The 21,044-nt window shown below is 36.9% G+C and overlaps 1 protein-coding gene across 4 annotated transcripts in view; it reads left to right on the forward strand.

Annotated features, from left to right (window-relative positions):
• The window catches only part of TXNDC16 (thioredoxin domain containing 16), an 89,373-nt gene that overhangs the window by 32,130 nt on the left and 36,199 nt on the right, over positions 1–21,044 (forward strand). For all 4 annotated transcript variants that reach the window (XM_043470779.1, XM_043470782.1, XM_043470781.1 and 1 more), the window contains 5 exons: positions 3,429–3,519; positions 7,837–7,987; positions 12,558–12,724; positions 13,107–13,167; positions 17,755–17,872. In XM_043470779.1, the coding sequence (XP_043326714.1) occupies positions 3,429–3,519; positions 7,837–7,987; positions 12,558–12,724; positions 13,107–13,167; positions 17,755–17,872 (588 nt within the window). The remainder of the gene's footprint in view (positions 1–3,428; positions 3,520–7,836; positions 7,988–12,557; positions 12,725–13,106; positions 13,168–17,754; positions 17,873–21,044) is intronic.

Consider the following 21,044-nt stretch of genomic DNA (forward strand, 5'->3'; position numbering starts at 1 on the left):
AATGGCTGTTATGCAGCAGTAATAGTTGATGCCGGTAATCTAAAGTGAGACCATGGGCATGGTTATGCTAGCAGGTTCTTGTTTTCTTCCCCCAGTCATATTCACTTTTATGGGTGTAAGTGCAAAACAGGCAGATTGTTTGATTTAACTTGGATTGTGTTTTAGCTAGACAGGCGGGTGAGTGACTATAAAGACTGACCATGGAATTTAAGCTGGACTAGGAGGGAAGAGAGGACCTGAGGTGGGTGAAGGACAGTGAAAATGATAAGACTGTAAATTCGGGAAGGTTAAAGTTGTGTACTAGACAAGTGACCCAGAGATGGAAGGGTGTGTGCGTGTGCACATGTATGTGTGTGTGTGTGTTTGTTTTTGGGGGGGAGTGCTACACATTGAAAATTTGGAGGATTTGCAGATTGGTGATTACAAGCCTGAAGTGGGACAGTGGCCATGAGTGGTTAAGGTAGGGCTGAAGCAAAATCACTGGAGTTTCCAGATAAGACCAAGGACTGAAAGGCTAGGATTTTGCAAGGATCATGTATGGGGATAGGAAAATCAGAGAGCGTGACAGTGTGACAGAAGCTAAATTTTTCATGAGATGAGGGGGATTAACCCTGGCTGAGGTAGTAGATGACTCCAACAAGGCATAATGGTGAGTGGAATAATCTGATGAAATGTGATTCAAGTGATAAAAGTTTAGGTCAGGGAGGGGAAAATAACTACCTGGAAATGGCAGTGAGAAAAAAAGGGAAAATAAGATATGGAAAGGAAGAAGTTGTCAAAGGAATGCTTTAAGAAAATTTCCCGGAACTGAGGGATTTGAGCCTCCAAATTGCAAGGGTTCACTGAATCCCAGCAGTGTTTAAACGTAGAGCCACGCCAGAGGATCTCATTTTGAATTTTCAGAATATTGGGAACAAACACTACTCTAAAATTTTCCAGAAAGAAAAAAGTATGCTGTTTAAGGATCAAGAATCAGGATGACTTTGGATTTGGGAGCCAATGAAAATGGAGGAATGCTTTCAAAATTCTTAGGGGGAATGACTTGAACCTAGAATTCTATATGCAGACAACTATAGTTAGTTATGAAAGTGGAATAAAGCCACTTTGAGAAGGTTAAGGTTGCAAAAAATGTTTATTCCATATATCCTCTCCCAGAAAAGAGCTAGAGAATGGGAGCAAGGGAACAAATTAGTCCCGAAGATGAGGGTAATAAGCCAAGGCCCCGATACAAGAGTGAGTATCAGAGAATCCCCAGGACAATAATGAAAGTGAGTTCCTAGGATGAAAGTTGGGGCAGGTGGAGTAACAAGAGTCCATGTTCGAGCAAATCAGAAGACTCTGCATAAATGTCTACAAAGAGAGGGAATAGATAGTAAAACAGGATACATTTGAAGTATTGTGGGCCTAAGACAGTTGCAGAAGAATTTAGGGATAAATTAGCAAGGAATGTAAACAAAAATTTTAAAAAAGATAGTTATAACTGTAGTGAAAAAATTCTCAAAAGGAAATTGTATTTACTGAGTCCCAACAATATGAAACCATGAACTTCCAGATGTTCAAGCTGGATTTAGAAAAGGCAGAGGAACCAGAGATCAAATTGCCAACATCCATTGGATCATTGAAAAAGCAAGAGAATACCAGAAAAACATCTACTTCTGCTTTATTTATTATGCCAAAGCCTTTGACTGTGTAGATCACAACAAACTGGAAAATTCTTCGAGAGATGGGAATACCAGACCACCTTACCTGCCTCCTGAGAAATCTGTATACAGGTCAAGAAGCAACAGTTAGAACTGGACATGGAACAACAGAATGGTTCCAGATTGGGAAAGGAGTATGTCAAGGTCATTTATTGTCACCCTGCTTATTTAACTTATATGTAAAATGCAAAATGCCAGGCTGGATGAACCCCAAGCTGGAATTAAGATTACCGGGAGAAATATCAATAACCTTAGATAACACAGGTGGCACCACCCTTATGGCAGAAAGCGAAGAAGAACTAAAGAGCCTCTTGATGAAAGTGAAAGAGGAGAGTGAAAAAGCTGGCTTAAAACTCAACATTTGAAAAATGAAGATCATGGCATCTGGTCCCATCACTTCATGGCAAATAGATGGGGAAACAGTGGAAACAGTGAGAGACTTTATTTTTGGGGGCTCCAAAATCACTGCAGATGGTGACTGCAGCCATGAAATTCAAAGATGCTTGCTCCTTGGAAGAAAAGCTATGACCAACCTAGATGGCATATTAGAAAGCAAAGACATTACCTTGCTGACAAAGGTCCGTCTAGTCAAAGCTATAATTTTTCCAGTAGTCATGTATAGATGTGAGTTGGACTATAAAGAAAGCTGAGTGCCAAAGAATTGAAATTTTTGAACTGTGGTGTTGGAGAAGACTGTTGAGAGTCCCCTGGACTGCAAGGAGATCCAATCAATCAATCCTAAAGGAAATCAGTCCTAAATATTCATTGGAAGGACTGATGCTGAAGCTGAAACTCCAATACTTTGGCCACTTGATGTGAAGAACTAACTCATTGGAAAAGACCCTGATGCTGGGAAAGATTGAAGGTGGGAGAAGGGGACAACAGAGGATGAGATGGTTTGATGGCATCACCAACTTGATGGACATGAGTTTGAGTAAGCTCCAGGGGTTGGTGATGGACAGGGAAGCCTGGTGTAATGCAGTCCATGGAGTCACAAAGAGTCGGACATGACTGAACAACTGAACTGAACTGAACAATATGAAAACTGACTATTGATCTAATAAAAACTAGGACTATATTGGGCAAATTGAGGGGGTAGAATTGTGTACATTTTTGGAATGAGGTTTCAGAAAAGAGAGCTATTTATCATCTTTCATAGTGGGAAGTCAATAGACAATACTAACGCACACAAATAATCAGGAAATAAGAATTTAAGAGTGTCGTTTAGGGATTTGGAGGTAAATACCTAAAGAAAGAGAAAGTTGAAAGTAGTTGTCCCTTAGAAATTGGAAATGGGGTCAAGGGTAGAGGAACTGTTCATTTTAAAAATATACCTTATAGAATTGTCTCTTTTTTGATAAGAATAAGTTTGATTAAAAAAGTAAGCCATAAATAGCATACAGACATATTCATGCATAAAATATAACATACAAAAGTGGTGTGGCGAATTCATATTCTCTTCCCTACTACTGGGAAAAAACTATCACAGATTTGTCATATAGCTTCAAGTATAACTCATTTTTAACTCCCTCTTAGTTCTGCTCTTACCTTGACTTGACTGGAACAGACTTTTTATAACTTCTTTAACTGCCTGCATGTTCCCAACTGAGATCCCTACAAAGGATTTTTCTTTAAACATAGTAGAGCATAAAAGGGTGTAGGAAAGTATTCAAAATAGAATCACACAAACTAACCTCTCCTCCCTCTCACCTCCCCTCTCTTTTTCAGAGCACAGAGCCGTCATGGAAGCCGCTTTTGTGTATGGGACCACACACCAATTTGTCTTAACCACGGAAATTGCCCTTTTGGAGAGTATTGGGTATGTATAAGAAACATAAGTAAACTATTTTAAGTGTCACTTATCTCACATTACTTTTCCAGCATTTCTGTCATACTCTCACAGCATGGACTAGATCTGAAAGGAATCATCAGCAGGTGTGAATATATAAATGAAACCTGACATCCTCTTCATTACTATCATGTGAAAGTGAAAGTTTCTCAATTGCGTCCAACACTTTGCGACCCCATGGACTATACAGTCCATGGACTTCTCCAGGCCAGAATACTGAAGTGGGTAGCCTTTCCCTTCTCCAGGGGATCTTCCCAACCCAGGGATTAAACTCAGGTCTCCCGCATTGCAGGCGGTTTCTTTACCAGCTGAGCCACAAGGCTGTACTAAAATGAGCTTAAAGATACAGAAGTGATGTTAAACTAAGGTGAACCAAGGCAATATGGGCAAGCCACAGATGTGATCCCTTGAGTGGTCATGTGTATTTTAGAAATATATCTACCCCAGTAATCAGATAGGGGATCAGATAACAGCTTTTATGACTAAGCTCTAGAGATTCTTTGAGAGTTGCATCAGTTACCATACCAGAAAAATCTTAAATATATTTGAGTACAATTTTGAACAGATGTTTTCTAAATGTTTAATTTTCTTGTCTAGTTTCTAGCTTACAGTTGTAGGTAGAGACCTTCTTTGGACTCTTTTTGGCTGGGCAACCTAGGGGTAAAGTTTTTCTTCTGTTTAGTACATAGGGACACAAGAGGCAGAGGAACACCAGTGCGTTTGAAAGACTTTTAAGTTTGACTTCAAAATATTTTTCAGGAAAATTAATACAAAGCAAGGCAAAAGGGTGATTGTGTGACCCTTTTAAAACTATGCAAGAGTATTTAATGAGTCCTCTTGCTCACCTCTCAGAAAATAGTGACTATTTGTTAAACCGCACACAAATCCCAGATGTTTTACAGTTTGGTAAATTTGGTTGTTAGTGCATAGAAAGCTGATAAAGTGAAATGGTTTTTTTTGGGGGGTGGGGTGTTGTTGGGAGTGCATAGGCAAAGAATGAAGTACTTGCAAAGAAAATTTATTGCTCTGTGCAACATCAATCAACATTCCTTTTTCCCTCTTCTTATTGAACTGCCATTCTGCTAGTTCCCTCATTAACGAGTTAAAGAAAACTTTGATGCATGTTTACTATTTGTATAAGAATTAATATTCTTGACAATTTGAGAATCATGCTGATAGTATCATAAAGCTCTATGATATGTAGTCACTGCATCTCAAGATACAATGAGCAGCAGTTTAGACAGCTACTTTGCTCCTGCCAGTGTAGACTGCCAAATTCCCATCTTGGGATGGGGGAACCCGGCTTTCTCAGTCCCGTGGTGATTCTGGGGTAGCCCCACAGTTTCTCTGAGGATTGTTTGTACTTTCTCTCCTGTTATAATCATCTTTATTTTTCTGCGAATGAACAATTGCTAATAACAGTGACATGCTTCAAATATAGAGGGTTGGTTATTTACTCTCAAGGTATGGGTCCTCTCATTTGTCTTACAAATCCTGTTCAGCAAGATCAGACTATACAGTGATCAGTGATTAAACATGTTAATGTTCTGGAAAGATTTTTGCTTGTCTCCATTTTTAAAATGAGAATTAAAAACAGTTATTCTGTTTTTCATAAATTTGTTAGTATATGACACATTGGAGAGGTTTATTCATGGCTAACAAAGTGGTGAGGAATCATACCTGGCCCCGATGTGGTAGGGAAGGACTGTGGATTCAGAATATGTAGTCAGTGGCTCAGATGGTAAAGAATTTGCCTGCAATGCGGGGGACCTTTGTTCAGTTCCTGGGTTGGGAAGATCCCCTGGAGGAGAGCATGGCAACCCACTCCAGTATTCTTGCCTGAAGAATCCTGATGAACAGAGGAGCTTGGTAGGCTTACAGTCCATGGGTTCACAGAGAGCCAGACACTGCTGAGCAACTAAGCACATGACATCACTTCTAGATGAAGTAGTTAACAATGACTTTGAATTGTCACCTAATGGAGGAGAAGTGTTAGTTGCTAAGTCATTTCCAAATCTTTGTGACCCTATGGACTGTAGCCTGCCAGCTCCTCTGCCCATGGATTTTCCCAGGCAAGAATACTGGAGTAGGTTACCATTCCTTTCTCCAGGGATCTTCCCAACCCAGTGATTGAACCTAGGTCTCCTGCATTGCAGGCAGATTCTTCACCATCTGAGCCACCAGGGAAGCCCCACCATTTAATGGAGGAGAGATGAATGTGTTTTTTCTTCCATTTGTTCTTTTTATTTTTTCTTTCCTTTGTTCATTCTTTCATTCAACAATTATCTATTCAATGCCGTCTGTGTTCTAGGTACTGTTCTTCTTGCAGGGTGATAACTTTGGATAATCTTGTATATTAATAGTTATGTTGGACCTGAGTATGTTTGAAATGGTTAAGAAGGGTATATGTGCTCTGTAATGACCTGCATGGGAAAAGAAGAGGATATATGTTTATGTATGACTGATTCACTTTGCCGTACACCTGAAACTAACACAACATTGTAAACCATCAAAACTCCAATAACAATTTTCTTTAAATGGTAAGAAAAGAAAAGGGTATATATGATGGGTAGTAAAAGAGGTAGCATGCTGTAGAGACACAAGTACTTTCTGCTACCTCCCCATATTCCCTTCTTAAAGTATCTGTGTATAGGCCAAGAAGGGTGTTACCCCTACTTCATACTTATCACAGTCTGTTAAGTCAGAGGTGGCCACCTGACCTGGAGTCAACCAATCCATGGGCTTACCTGAGCAAATGAGATGTCTTCTTCCAGGAACTTGGAATTGAACATGGGAGAAACTGGATTATACAGCACTTTAACTGTCTTGCTTACTGAATGTTTTGCCCATGTAGAAGTAAAGCAGAAAGAGAGGGGAGCTAAAAAGTGTTAATGGCAAAATGAAGGACCCTGAACTCTTGCTGTTCAGATCTGTACATTTGTTCTCTGATCCAGTTACTTGGATTTTCCTTGTATTCTGTGAGATGCCCTTCTAAACTAATAAGCTCCCCCTACCCCCACTTTTTTGGTTTCTGTTACCTACAACCAAATGATCTCTGATTAGATAACTTTCTGACATAATTTTATTATTTCATAAATTATGGTTTGTGGTCCAACCTCAGCTGGGTTATCTTGCTCTTAACACTTTCCATTCAGTAATATGTGACTGTTTATGGTTTCCCTAAAAAAAGTTGTGTACTTTGACTGGGGCTTTGGCTATATTGTTCCTATTGTCTGAAATACTCTTTAGTCTTATCTTCTTGGCGAAGTCATTCTCTTACTGTTTTTAATCTCTATGGTGATCTTCCTTTCTGTTGCCTTCTCTTCCCTGATTTGAGCAGAATGAAATGTTTCTTTGTTTCTTGTAGCACCCTGTATATTATAGTACTTATGAATCACTTTTTTTTTTTAACTAAATATATGTCCTTTAGCCCATGCCCCTCAAGGATTTGAAATATCTTATTCATCTTAGTCTTTTACATTTAGCACAGGGCCTAACATAGTAGGCATTAAGTAATATTGAGTGATCATTTCTTTAATCATTGAATCTACTAGATATTACTTTGTAATGAAATTTGAAGTCAGTGAATCTTGGAGCTCAGTTGAAGCATGTGTCAATAATTAAAATAACATTGTAAAAATAAAAATTTGCAGTATTTTGCCAGACTGTACTAATGCCATATGGAGATTTATAGAATGTTATTTTAATTTTGGCAAACCTTACTTACTATAAGTTTATCTTTGAATTTTCATATTGAAGGGAATGCCAAAACTCAAATTATAAGCCACATTTGCTGGGTTTTCTAATATTTCAGATACAAACTCACTAACTCTCACAAAGTGTCACATGGTTTCTATCTTAAGGCATGTTTTGGCTGAAGTTTGTTCAAAACAGATTTGGGTTTAAATTAAACCTAGAAGATTTGTGTTACAAAGCTTTATTTAGCGTAGCTATAGAAAAGCAACTATATTTTAAGATAATCTCATTGTCCTCAAGGTGACAGTCTTTTATTTAAAAATAATTGTGTAGACCTGTCTCTGACCTAATTTAGAAGTTAGCATATGAAACAGTTCAGGAAAAAAAATTGCTTATACATCTCAAAAATTCCTTTTATTCTCTTTTTTTGCTTTGGTCCACTTAATTTTGTTATACTGTTTTAGGCTTTTACCAAAATAGTAATTCAAAAGCACGAAACTTAGGACAAAGAGATTTATTATGTCTTTCTGCATAGTAGAAGAATCACACATTGAACTTCAAGTTGGTCTGTCCCTCATTTTTAATTTGCAGCCCTGAGGATATAGAGTATCCACATCTCTACTTTTTTCACTGTAAACCAGTCTTGGACTTGACCCAGCCATGTAGGAGAATACTAATGAAGCAGTCACTGACTACACTGAACATTCATCAATTTATTAAGACAATGGAAGCACCTCTGCTGGTATGTGTCTTATTTAAATATGTTAGATAATTTGTATGTAAAATTTATTGTTTTGATTTACAGATATGCATTTAACTTAGATGAGCTATATCTTTTCCCCTTGAACATATTTATTTCATTTAGGCAGATTTAGGAGTAGTACCTTATTAAAGGTAGATTAGAGGATAAACTGTGTATTCATAAAATGGTATTTTAATGCCTTGAAGTGTTGTTTTGAACAACCCAGTATAGCATTGTGAATTATAATGGTAGTTATAATGAACTGTGGAACTATTCTGTGGTAGTTATGACATGTGACCATTCTAAGATCACAAAGATTACATCATAGGCTAAGAAAAGACCTCTTTTGATGAATGTTTTGATTCCTGTTTTGAAAGTTTATAAATATTTGCATTATAGCATTTTTGGTGTCTCACCTTCCTTAGTGTTAGCCTGGAAGAATCTTAGACTCAATGGGTGATCAACTGACTTCTCTCTGGAACTTTAAAGGGTTGTCCTGAGCATATGTATAACCTTCAATAGGCCTTCTCCCTCACCATGTCCTTTTTACATAAAAATTGTGCATATGTGCTATAAATAATTCAAACAGTGCAGCAAAGTATAAAGAATGAAAAATTTTAAATCCACTAATTCCCATCATTCAGAAATGAACTGTTAGATGCAACCAGTCATCTCTGCATCCATATAGATACATATAGATAGAGGGATGAATGGATTCATGGACATATATTGCATGAGCTGCTTTATAGTAAGAAGCATTATATTTAATCTTATTTGAATTTACTAGAAGAAAAAGAAACTGGTATGAAACTAGAGGAATTATGGAACTTTTGAGAAATTGTTTCATTAGAGGGCTGTTTAGGAACTACTGTCTTAAGTGTTGAAATGATTATGGAAAACACTGAGAAGTGAAAATTATTATTTTAAGAAAACTGCATATTTTCATTTTAGATAATACTGATTTACTCCTTGGTGTAAAAGATGAGAATATTAACTTCATATGTTTATTTCCATCTCAGTTCCTCTTTACCCTCCAGATTGTTGTTTTGTGTTAGTTTACATTGTAAAGGTTATAATATTTATATTGTGTTCTATAATCATAATTCCCATTTTTAAAAAAAGCCCTGCTTTCATATTTAAATAGATTCAGAGCTCATCAGTCCGAGCTCTACTGGCTTCATTCTTTATTTTGGTCAGTTTTTATTTAGTTGGATTTTGACTTCAAGCAACTAAGAAAAAACAAAACAGTATATAAGTCTTTTTCCTTTCTGTTCACATGGGAGAGGGAAATATTTACCTTATGTCCTTTGGGAGAAGATCCTCTGATTTTGGTTTGATCTTCCACTTCCCTACAAAGCCCTCATAAGTTCATTGTACAGTTCTTCATCATTTCTCTCCATCCTCATTTCCTTTTCTTCCAATGTTGATATTAAGAATTCTCAGGATTTTGTCTACTCACCAGTCAACATTATCTATAAACATTTATAAAAATGGAAGCTGTGATTCAGACTCTTTGATAAACTTCGGATGCATGATCATATGCATTGTTTCACTTCTAAACATATGAAAACAGATGCAGGTTGGAGAGTCTGTGTGTTTGTGTGTTAAGCAGATAGAGTTCCTGGACATTTAATTGTTGTAGATACATAGGACAGCTGCATCTTATTATCATGATAGGCTCTTTCTCGAAACCCAGCAACTTTGCTGTGAAGTTAAGCCTGAGGAGAAATCATGTGAAAAGAAATTGAGGCCCCTAGCCCGCAACTCTGAGCTCATACTAGTTAGCAATAGCTTGCTAACTAGCAAATGAGCCATTTTTAAAGTTGAACCTTCACCCTCTGGTCAAAATGCCCCACAAATGCAACGTGGGCCAGAGATGAGTTTGTAGACATATGGACAACAGAAATGATTCTTTTATTTTAAGCATTAGGGTTTGGGGTGCTTTGCTACATACACAATGATAGAGGCTCAGAACACACCCTCAATCTGTTTCCATGGCATTATGGCTCTTGATTTTTAAATCTGAATTTTCAGGTCAGATTTTCCTTTGAAGTTCCTGTCCCATGTATTTAACTACTTATTAGATGTCTCTCTCCTAAGCTCTACATGTCTGACATTAACATGTTGTCTTTTACCATCTGTTCTTGGTCCATTATCTTGGTTAATTTACTGTCCAGTCACTCATGGCAGAAGCCTAGAAAATCATTCTCAATTCCTGCGTCTGATTTTAGATCTGAAATATCTTCTTGAATTCTTCATTCTAACAGCCAGTACTTTAATCCAGGTTCTTCCTGTCTCTTGTGTACTGTTTTAGTAATAGGAATTGATCTGGTCTATATTCCTATATTTCACTCTCTTTAAGTTCATACTCCCTGTTGCTTGCATAGTAATATATTTTAAACACACATATATGATCTTGTTCTGATAATTTTTGTAGTTCCTAAATGGCTTCAATTATTTACAGAATGAAGGCCTACTTTCTTAGGAGGATACACATGGTTTTTAATGATATGGCCCTTTGCCAATTCTCCAGCTTTACTTGTCTGTTCACATTTTTACTTTTTAATATTGAATTGCTTATGGTTCTCCAAATACTCAAAGAAGAAACCAGGCTTTTCTGTTCCTTCAGGCTGTTATACCCATTCAGATCTTGACAATTCAGTTCTGTGTGGTTGTGAGACTGAGGTTTCTACCTTCTTGCTAGCTTATGGCTGGTGGTTGCTCTTAACTCCTATGGTCTGTTCTCAGATTCTGGCCATGTGGCCCTCTCAAAAAAAATTGCAAGTTTCTCCTTCAAAGCCAGCAGACAATCTTGCTGCATTGTGCTGTGATAGTCTTACATGGTATAATCTAATCAAGGGAATGACCATGCTGTGAGTACCATCCACGCTCAAGGAAACTAGGATTATACAAAATGTGTACAGCAGGAATTTTGGGAGTCATCTTAGAATTATGTCTACCATAGCTAAATACAGATTTCTCTCTGGAAACTTTAAGGATTAGAAAAATGATTCTCTATTATTAGAAAATTTGCAAGAAAGCATCTCTCTGCATACCTACTTTTATCCCCTATGCTGGTTTTATTCAGTGGGCTCTTTCAATCTGGCAGCTTGTGCTCCTTTAGCTGTGGGAAATTTCTGTATTTATTTCAGTGATGATTTCTTCCCTTCTGTTTTCTCCCTTCTCTCTTTCTGGGACTCCTGTTTGAACATTGGGTCTCTTGAACTAGTCCCTCAATTTTATTATCTTTTCTATTTTCCAGCTGTCTTTTGCCATACTTTCTGCAGATTTATTCAACTTTAGTTTTCATTTTTTGTGGATACAGTGTCTTCTCATCTTTTTGAGTTTATCGGTGGTGGTTTTCTGAACCTTTCTTCTTCCTGAATAATCTGTTTCCTCCATGTTACGTCTTTCATGTTAGAGGCTTTCCTCAGATGCTTATTACTCCTTGTTCATGATTTAGAATATGAAACTAAAGAAGTTGGCTGGAAATTCTGAGACTATGGTTCAGACTTGTTAACTTTGAGCTCCATAGGGTGGTTGGACCTGGGCAGGTTTTTGGTGAACCACAATGTCAGTAGCTTTAGGCTTTTACTTGTGGTTGTTCAAGATCCCCAGAGAAAGATCTTCCAGTGTTTCGCTGAAATACAGAAGTCTAGTTGCTAGCTTACCAGAAACTGAGTGGGGAGGGGCTAGAAGGAGTCTCAGCATTTGGTTGCTCAGTCCCTCTGCTTTGAGCATGGTATTCACACTCAGCTGTTCCTGCAGTCCCCCCCGATTTCTTCTGGTATGATGCAGGGGTAGTTGCCTAAGGAGTTAGGGAAGAGGATCTAGAGATCTAACTGCTTCTCCAAAGGTTTTGTCTGTTCTTTCTTACTCTAGAGCCTTCCTGCCATCATTCCCCTTCCCCTCCTTCTTTTCCTGTTCCAGAGGCTCCAGGCACTGACAGTTCCTGGGCTATTTTAGGATTCTGCAATTAAAGTGAAATTGTTTCTTATCCTTTCCTCTCATGGCTAAGATTTTGTTGTTCTCTAGCTTCTAAGACTTTGCTGCCTTTACTCTCTTCCTTTCTTCATGTATGTATGTTCATCTGTTTTGAAAAATCCTACTGCTGAAGTTGTCCTGGGATTTCTGGAAGGAGTGAAGTTAGATGTGTGTTCAAGCTGATGTCAGCTCAGATGTTCCTCATTGTTCTGTAATATGTCATTATATATGTTAAATTCTCATATGGAAGAATTTGTTATGTGTTTTGTTTTCATTTCAAATCTCTCTCTTTATTCATCGGCACCACAGTTTTATTCATTGCTTTTTTTGGTTTCTCTGATATCCTTATTCTTTATGGTTGTAAATATCTGTATAACTAGTTGTAAAATTTGTTAGTTTCATATGTTAGTTTAAATTATATAGGTACATGGGAGCATGAAACTTAGAAAACCATGAGACCATTTTTGCTAATTGTGGATTTATTTCACAGACTTGTTTTTTCACTTATTATTAGCAGGGTTTAAATCCAAATGTTGGAACATTATTATCACATAGTGAAGACGTTTTGTTCTTTTTCTAAATGAAGACTGAAGTTACTGGAGATCCTAGACAAGTTTCAACTGTTCATGTACAACTAGGATTACCACTGGTTTTTATTGTTGGTCAACAAGCTACTTATGAAGCTGATAGAACAACTGCAGAATGGGTTGCTTGGCGTCTTCTGGGAAAAGCTGGAGTTCTACTTTTGTTAAGGTATTTTAAGCATGGAATAGTAACTATTATCTATTTAGCAAGACACTGGTATTTTTCTTGGTCATCTGTTCACTGGTAAATAAATTCAAATCTCTAATAGATTCTAATATAGTTAGAGCCAGTTGCTGAGTTGAAATCTTTAATTATCAGCTTGATTAATAGTTAGACCTTTAAACTTTACTAAATGAAGGTGTAGGTTAAGATAGAGTATAGAAAACCTGGTCTGTATTTACATGAAAAATTTCTCAGTCTCACTAAATTGTAATCTTTTTTCATAAACATTTTTAGTATAAAATTTTCAGTTCAGTTTTAGATTGACTTCCTGGATGACTATTATTCTTGAGATTGGCAACATATAACATTTATTTCCATTTTGATAAAGGGACTCTTTGGAAGTGGACATTCCTGAGGATACTAATGTTATCGTCAGAAGAGCAGAAGAGGTTGGTCATTTTCTATATTGGTCTACAACGTGTGCTTATTTAAAAGAGGTTAATACACATGGTCCTAAAGTAACATATGCTTATTACAAAAAAATTCTATGAATTGCCACTATTCAGAGATAACTGTTGTTAATATTTTGGTGTGTTATTTTCATTTGTTAATCTCTTTTTCCGTGTGTGTGTGTATTTATATAAATATATGTATATCTACATATGCATATTTTTAAAGAAATTTAGATTCATGCTGTATACATCCTACCTTTCACATACAGTTATATTTCATTACTTGGTATTGTGCTGTGATGCCTGCCTTTAAACACTTGTTTTGGGCATCACTGATTTATTTCCCTTTGCTAAATCTCTGGAAGTAAATTTTGTTAAGTGAGATGTTTCTTTTTCAGAGCTCGGGCCTTTAACCACTTTTAATTAATCTTTTTTGTGATTTAAAAATTTCATAGATTATACTTGATTTAAAATTATTATTAACTATTGGCTGTATTCCTTATGCTGTACAATATATCCTTGTGACTTATTTATTTTATTCATGGTAGTTTGTACCTCTTAATTCCCTCCCCCATTCCCTCTTTCTACTGGTAACCATTAGTTTGTTCTCTGTATCTGTGAGTCTGTTTCTGTTTTGTTATATTCATTTGTTTTATGTTTTAAATTCCACATATAAGTGATAATGTACAGCATTTGTCTTTTTCTGCCTGACTTATTTCATTGAGCATAATATCCTCCAGGTCCATCTATATTATTGGAAATGACAAAATTTCATTCTTTTTTTATGGCAGAGTGATATTTCATTGCATATGTATGCCACATTTTCTTTACCCACTTGTCTGTTCATAGACACTTAGGTTGCTTCCATATCTTGGCTATTGTAAATAATGCTACTATGAAGACTGGAGTGCATGTATATTTTCAGATTAGTGTTTTTGTTTTACTCTTTAGCTTCTACTCTTTTATTTTTATTTTTTCATGTGTGAAGTTAATTGACTTTCATTTTTTTTTTCCCTGAATGTGATTTTTCTTTCTTTTCTTCCATGGAAAGGCATTTTATTAATAAAATAAAATGTGTGTACATGTGTGTACATGTACAGTGTGTACATGTCAATAGGAATTTTAAAGACTTTTAAAATACACAGACAAATTTCCCTCCAGAAATATTATCTTACCAAAAGGATTTAGAATTCCTTGTTCTTCATACATCTTTGCCAGTACTGAGTAGTAATCTTTAAAAAAAATTATTTCTATACACAAGAAGAGTTTCCATATTAATTTGCATGTCTTTGATAGCTTTGACTAGTGAGATCACCTGTATTTCCTTTGTAAATTTCTTAAATTTTTGAATTTCTTAAATTCTTAAAAATTTCCTTAAATTTTTCTTAATTAAGAACTCTTCAAAATATCTTCTAAATATTTTAAACATATGCTAAAAAATTGTTGATATGTTTACAAATGGTCAGATAGTTTAAACTTAAATTCTCTTGCATAAGTCTTTGGTATGAATACTGGATTCAGATATCAAGATTGCTGGGAGAAATATCAACAACCTCAGATACGCAGATGACACCACCCTTATGGCAGAAAGTGAAGAGGAACTAAAGAGCCTCTTGATGAAAGTGAAAGAGGAGAGTAAAAGAGCTGGCTTAAAACCCAACATTCAAAAAACTAAGATCATGGCATCTGGTCCCATCACTTCATGGCAAGTAGATGGGGAAACAATGGAAACAGTGAGAGACTTTATTTTCTTGGACTTGAGAGTCTCTTGGACTGCAAGGAGATCAAACTAGTCAATCCTAAAGAAAATCAGTCCTGAATATTCTTTGGAAGGACTGATGCTGAGCTGAAACTCCAATACTTTGGCCACCTGATGCGAAGAACTGACTCATTGGAAAAGACCCTGATGCTGGGAAAGATTGAAGGCAGGAGGAGAAGGGGACGACAGAGGATGAGATGGTTGGATGGTATCACAGACTCGATGGACATGAGTTTGAGCAAGCTGCAGGAGTTGGTGATGGATAGGGAAGCCCATCATGCTGCAGTCCATGAGGTCACAGAGAGTCGGTCACGACTGAACAACTGAACTGAACTGACTGCTGAATACAGAGTTAAAGAGTCAGAAGACTTGACTCCGTTCTTGCTAGTTCTGGGCCCAGATAACTGAATTAACTTCTTCCAGCTCAGTTTTCTCTTTTGTGAAATAGTTATAAAACCTCTCCTTCTAACTTATAAGAAATATTATAAGACCAAATAGGAAAATACTTTGAGAACTGTAATACTGTTCAGATATGTGTACTGTGAGGTCATTATGCTTTGCTTTTAGACCAGGTAATGGAAAGAATACTTACTGAAGCTATTTTTTTTTTTTTTTTTTTTTACTATTAGATAAAGAGTTCCAAAATAGGACATTACTTTGTTATTGGGAAAAAGGTTTTATAGAAGAATTAAAGTTCATGCTGTTTTCCCAGTACATATAAAAGTTACATTTATACTATACTGTAGTCTGTTAAGTGTGCAATAGTGTTATGTCTAAAAAAAACAATGTATGTACCTTTAGTTAAAAAATAGTTACTGCTAAAAAATGCTAACCGTCATCTGAGCCTCTCAGTTCAGTTCAGTTCAGTTCAGTCGCTCAGTCGTGTCTGACTCTTTGCGACCCAATGAATAGCAGCACGCCAGGCCTCCCTGTCCATCACCAACTCCCGGAGTTTACTCAAACTCATGCCCATCGAGTCGGTGATGCCATCCAGCCATCTCATCCTCTGTCGTCCCCTTCTCCTCCTGCCCCCAGTCCCTCCCAGCATCAGGGTCTTTTCCAATGAGTCAACTCTTTGCATGGGGTGGCCAAAGTATTGGAGTTTAGCTTCAGCATCAGTCCGTCCAATGAACACCCAGGACTGATCTCCTTTAGGATGGACTGGTTGGATCTCCTTGCAGTCCAAGGGACTCTTAAGAGTCTTCTCCAACACCACAGTTCAAAAGCATCAATTTTTCGGCGCTCAGCTTTCTTCACAGTCCAACTCTCACATCCATACGTGACCAATGGAAAAACCATAGCCTTGACTAGACGGACCTTTGTTGGCAAAGTAATGTCTCTGCTTTTTAATATGCTGTCTAGGTTGGTCATAACTTTCCTTCCAAGGAGTAAACGTCTTTTAATTTCATGGCTACAGTCACCATCTGCAGTGATTTTGGAGCCCAGAAAAATAAAGTCTCTCACTGTTTCCATTGTTTCCCCATCCATTTGCCATGAAGTGATGGGACTGGATGCCATAATCTTAGTTTTCTGAATGTTGAGCTTTAAGCCAACTTTTTCACTCTCCTCTTTCACTTTCATCAAGAGGCTTTTCAGTTCCTCTTCACTCTCTGCCATAAGGGTGGTGTCATCTGCATATCTGAGGTTATTGATATATCTTTTTGCTCATTGAGGGTCCTGTCTTGATGCTGATGGCTGCTGAGTGATCAAGACAGTAGTTGCTGAAGACTGGGGTAGCTGAGGCAATTTCATAAAATAAGACAACAGTGAAGTTTGCCACACTGATTGACTCTTCCTTTCACAAATGATTTTTCTGTAGTATGCAATGCTAGTTGGTAGAATTTTACCCACAGTAGAACTTCTTTCAAAATTGGCTTCAATCCCCTCAGACTCTGCTGGTGCTCTATCAACTAAGTTTTTGTAAGATTCTCGATCTTTTGTTCTTATATCAACAGTCTCTAGAGCTGCTTCACCAGAAGTAGATTCCATCTCCAGAAACCACTTTCTTTGCTCATCTGTAAGAAACAGCTCCTCATCCATGCAAGTTTGATTGTGAGGTTGCAGCAGGGATAATTACTAAAATAATCTAGTGGTCTAAAATTGCATGTTTTAAAAAAGTTATGGTTGAGCCTTAGTGTAAGAAATTTTAATGGAATAATTTCAATGGAATATAATTTGGTATTCTTAAAATACCTGGGGGCCAGGTATTATTTTTATGTTTATGGCTAAACAGTCAATTAAACTTTGTAGTGGAATTATTTATTTATTTTTATTAAATTACTTTTTTCCCCCTTCTTTTTGGCCATGCCACACAACTTGTGGCATCTAAATTCCCCGACCAGGGATTGGACCCAGGCCAAGGCAGTGAAAGCCCCAATCCTAACTGCTAGGCCACCAGAGGCCTCTCTAGTGAAATTATTTTAGATTAAGTATTATTTTGAATGGTGGTGGTGGTTTGTTCACTAAGTCGTGTAAAGTATCAAAAGAATTTTGGTGCTATTTGCAATAAAATTGTATGTATTTGTATCTTGTATTGAGGTAGGACTTACTGTTATATGTAAAATACTTCAGATTTCAGCAGAATGTAACTGTGACAAGAAGCAAGTGAGACTTTCAGTTTCGCGTTTTGCCCTCTTTTCTAGTAGCCTGCACTATCTTTCTATAATGTTTAGATACTTTTAATATTGTGGAGTTAATTTCCCATTTTTATTTTTAAGTATTAAAATTGAAACTCACAGGTTTAGTTTCATTTTAGTGTCAAGTAAAATATATTAAAATGGCTCATTATATTCTAGTCATATCTTTTAAAATTAATGTATTTCTAGGAAGCGCAAATGGAATTTTTGGCATTAAGTCATATTGATTTAATAGTATTCCATGTGGAAAGTACCATGTACATTGAGGAAATGAGCAAATATGAAGACATGGAAGATCTAAATATAGGTAATGTATTTTTTTTCCCCTTTATTTATTTATTTATTTATTTTCAGTGGGTTTTGTCATACATTGATATGAATCAGCCATAGATTTACACGTATTCCCCATCCCGATCCCCCCTCCCACCTCCCTCTCCACCCGATTCCTCTGGTCTTCCCAGTGCACCAGGCCCGAGCACTTGTCTCATGCATCCAACCTGGGCTGGTGATCTGTTTCACCCTTGATAATATACATGCTGTTCTTTCGAAACATCCCACCCTCACCTTCTCCCACAGAGTTCAAAAGTCTGTTCTGTACTTCTGTGTCTCTTTTTCTGTTTTGCATATAGGGTTATCGTTACCATCTTTCTAAATTCCATATATATGTGTTAGTATGCTGTAATGTCCTTTATCTTTCTGGCTTACTTCACTCTGTATAATGGGCTCCAGTTTCATCCATCTCATTAGAACTGGTTCAAATGAATTTTTTTTAACGGCTGAGTAATATTCCATGGTGTATATGTACCACAGCTTCCTTATCCATTCATCTGCTGATGGGCATCTAGGTTGCTTCCATGTCCTGGCTATTATAAACAGTGCTGCGATGAACATTGGGGTGCACGTGTCTCTTTCAGATCTGGTTTCCTTGGTGTGTATGCCCAGGAGTGGGATTGCTGGGTCATATGGCAGTTCTATTTCCAGTTTTTAAAGAAATCTCCACACTGTTTTCCATAGCGGCTGTACTAGTTTGCATGGTAATGTGTTTTTTTGATGCTCATGTTCCCCTCCCATTTCTGCCCAGCATCCTTAAGGTCAGTGAAATTTCAGTGAATTAACTTTCACATTCAAGAATATGAAGAGACCTGAAGAAATTAATTTTGAATCACATTTTAGCAAGTTGATTGGGTGAAAAGATACAAGGATGCTCTATTTTGCTTAGTGTGATACCTTTCATTATTATATGTTAGGCTTCTCTCTTTCCGCCTGTGCCTTTATCCTCTAGATCAGTTCTTTCAGTCCTACTGATCTATTCCATGTTTAAAAAGGACCCAGGAGCCACAATATGATATTTATTTTTGTTACTCCTGTTAGGGTATGAAATTCTGATGACTGTAGTTATATTTGTAGTTGTAAATGAATCCAGTTGTTAACAGTAAAAGGAGTAAACTTTGATAACATTTTTATAATTATTTTTAATGTTATTTTAATAACATTAAAAATAATTATTAATGTTTTAACATTTGAACATTTAACATTAATATTTTAACATTAAATTAATTTTAACACAATGTCAAAATAATTTTAACATTAATTTTAAATTATTTTAACATAATTTTACCAATTCTGTTTTTCTTTTTATTGTTCTATCGCTTACATTTTGAAGTATTCTATAGTTTTCAAGGCTATTTCCCACACATTTTTTACTTTGATTGTTATCCTCTGAGTTAGCTGAGGTTACCTTCATTGTAGGTGAAGAATCTGTGTTTTGGCAGAGTTCAATGATCTGCACAAAGTTACAAATGGCATGTGGAGCATTCTGACTTGAAATTTCACTTATGACCATTATCATTCCTGATACTTTATAACATATCCTATTCTGAAATTGCTCATTTGCTTTTCTCCCTTCTGTACTGGTCTATTATAAACTTCTAAGGCAGGGATTATGTCTTGTGCATTTACTAAATGTATCCTGTTTGTAAATTATTGAATTTTTATCATGAGTCCCATTGAGTAAATTCTTTTTTTTTTTTTTTTTTTTATTTCATTGGTCAATACTTTCGCACACGCGGGACTTTCCTGGGGGTTTCCGCCCCGTTTTTTGTTTTTTTTTTTTTATTTCAACTACAGAGGGCAGGTCTTTCACAGAACAGACTTTTGAACTTTGTGGGAGAATGTGAGGGTGGGATATTTCAAAAGAACAGCATGTATACTATCTATGGTGAAACAGATCACCAGCCCAGGTGGGATGCATGAGACAAGTGCTCCGGCCTGGTGCACTGGGAAGACCCAGAGGAATCGGGTGGAGAGGGAGGTGGGAGGGGGGATCGGGATTGGGAATAAAGAGTAAATACTTTTTATGTAATCCTGTCATTACTAGTCCCAGGAAGGAAGGAATATGCATATTCTTTTCATGAGACCCGTTTATTATGATGGTCACAATCTGTATTATAAATTTAGTAAGGCCTCTGAGCTTTAACTGAGCTTCCCTGGTGGCTCAGACGGTAAAGCATCTGCCTGCAATGCGGGAGACCCAGGTTCGATCCCTGGGTTGGGAAGATCTCCTGGAGAAAGAAATGGCAACCCACTGCAGTATTCTTGCCTGGAGAATCCCACGGACGGAGGAGCCTGGTAGGCTATAGTCCATGGGGTCGCAAAGAGTCGGACATGACTGAGCAACTTCACTTTCACTTTCACTGAGCTTTAATTGATACATGACCAGCTTCATGGTTTGAGCACTGCTCTAGTTTTCTGGTATACAGAGGTTAGAACTGCTAATGATTTAAGCCAGAGTTCTTCTCCGTAGCATCATCATTGTATAGGCAGACCTGTGTTCTGGTCTCTTGCTCCTTGCTTTATTCCTATCATCTTTAATATATTCAAACTTTCAAAGTCATAGGAATCATCCAAGTGTCAGTTTAATAGGATTCCTGTCCTCAGTGGAAGTTGCCTTTTTCAAAATTTTGTTGCCATGTGTCATTTTACTTAGTGACTCTCTGGCTTCAGTTTGCCCTTTGGTGCTGCCTTCTCATTTTTTCTCTCTCCTGTCTTCGCTCCTCAGGCCAGTTCTTGTGTTTTGGGGATGGGGGGTGTTTGGTCTTAACTTCCTATGTTTGTAATCCATATTGACTCATAATATAGTATGATGTTGTGCCCAAACACACAATTGCCCTCTTATTTTCATTCCTTCTCATTAATTAGGAAAGATAGATGAGGCTTGGAAAGAGTTTGTTACCATGTAAAAGTGGAATATAAAGAAAAATGCTCTTCAAAGGAAATGAACACACAATGAGTCAAAATTAAGTGAACTGGGCTCTACAAAAAGGAGAGTATGAAAAAAACTTGTGTGACTAAAAAGAATATATATACACGTTGATAAGTAGTTGAAATGTAGAGCTGAGGAGTAAATATATTTAAAAACTAAAGTGGCTTATTAAGAGAATGGGAAAGCAGAAAGGTGTTAGAACAAGGTAAGAGAAGAA

Source organism: Cervus canadensis, chromosome 6 (genome assembly GCF_019320065.1).
Source record: "Cervus canadensis isolate Bull #8, Minnesota chromosome 6, ASM1932006v1, whole genome shotgun sequence".
NCBI lineage: Eukaryota > Metazoa > Chordata > Mammalia > Artiodactyla > Cervidae > Cervus > Cervus canadensis.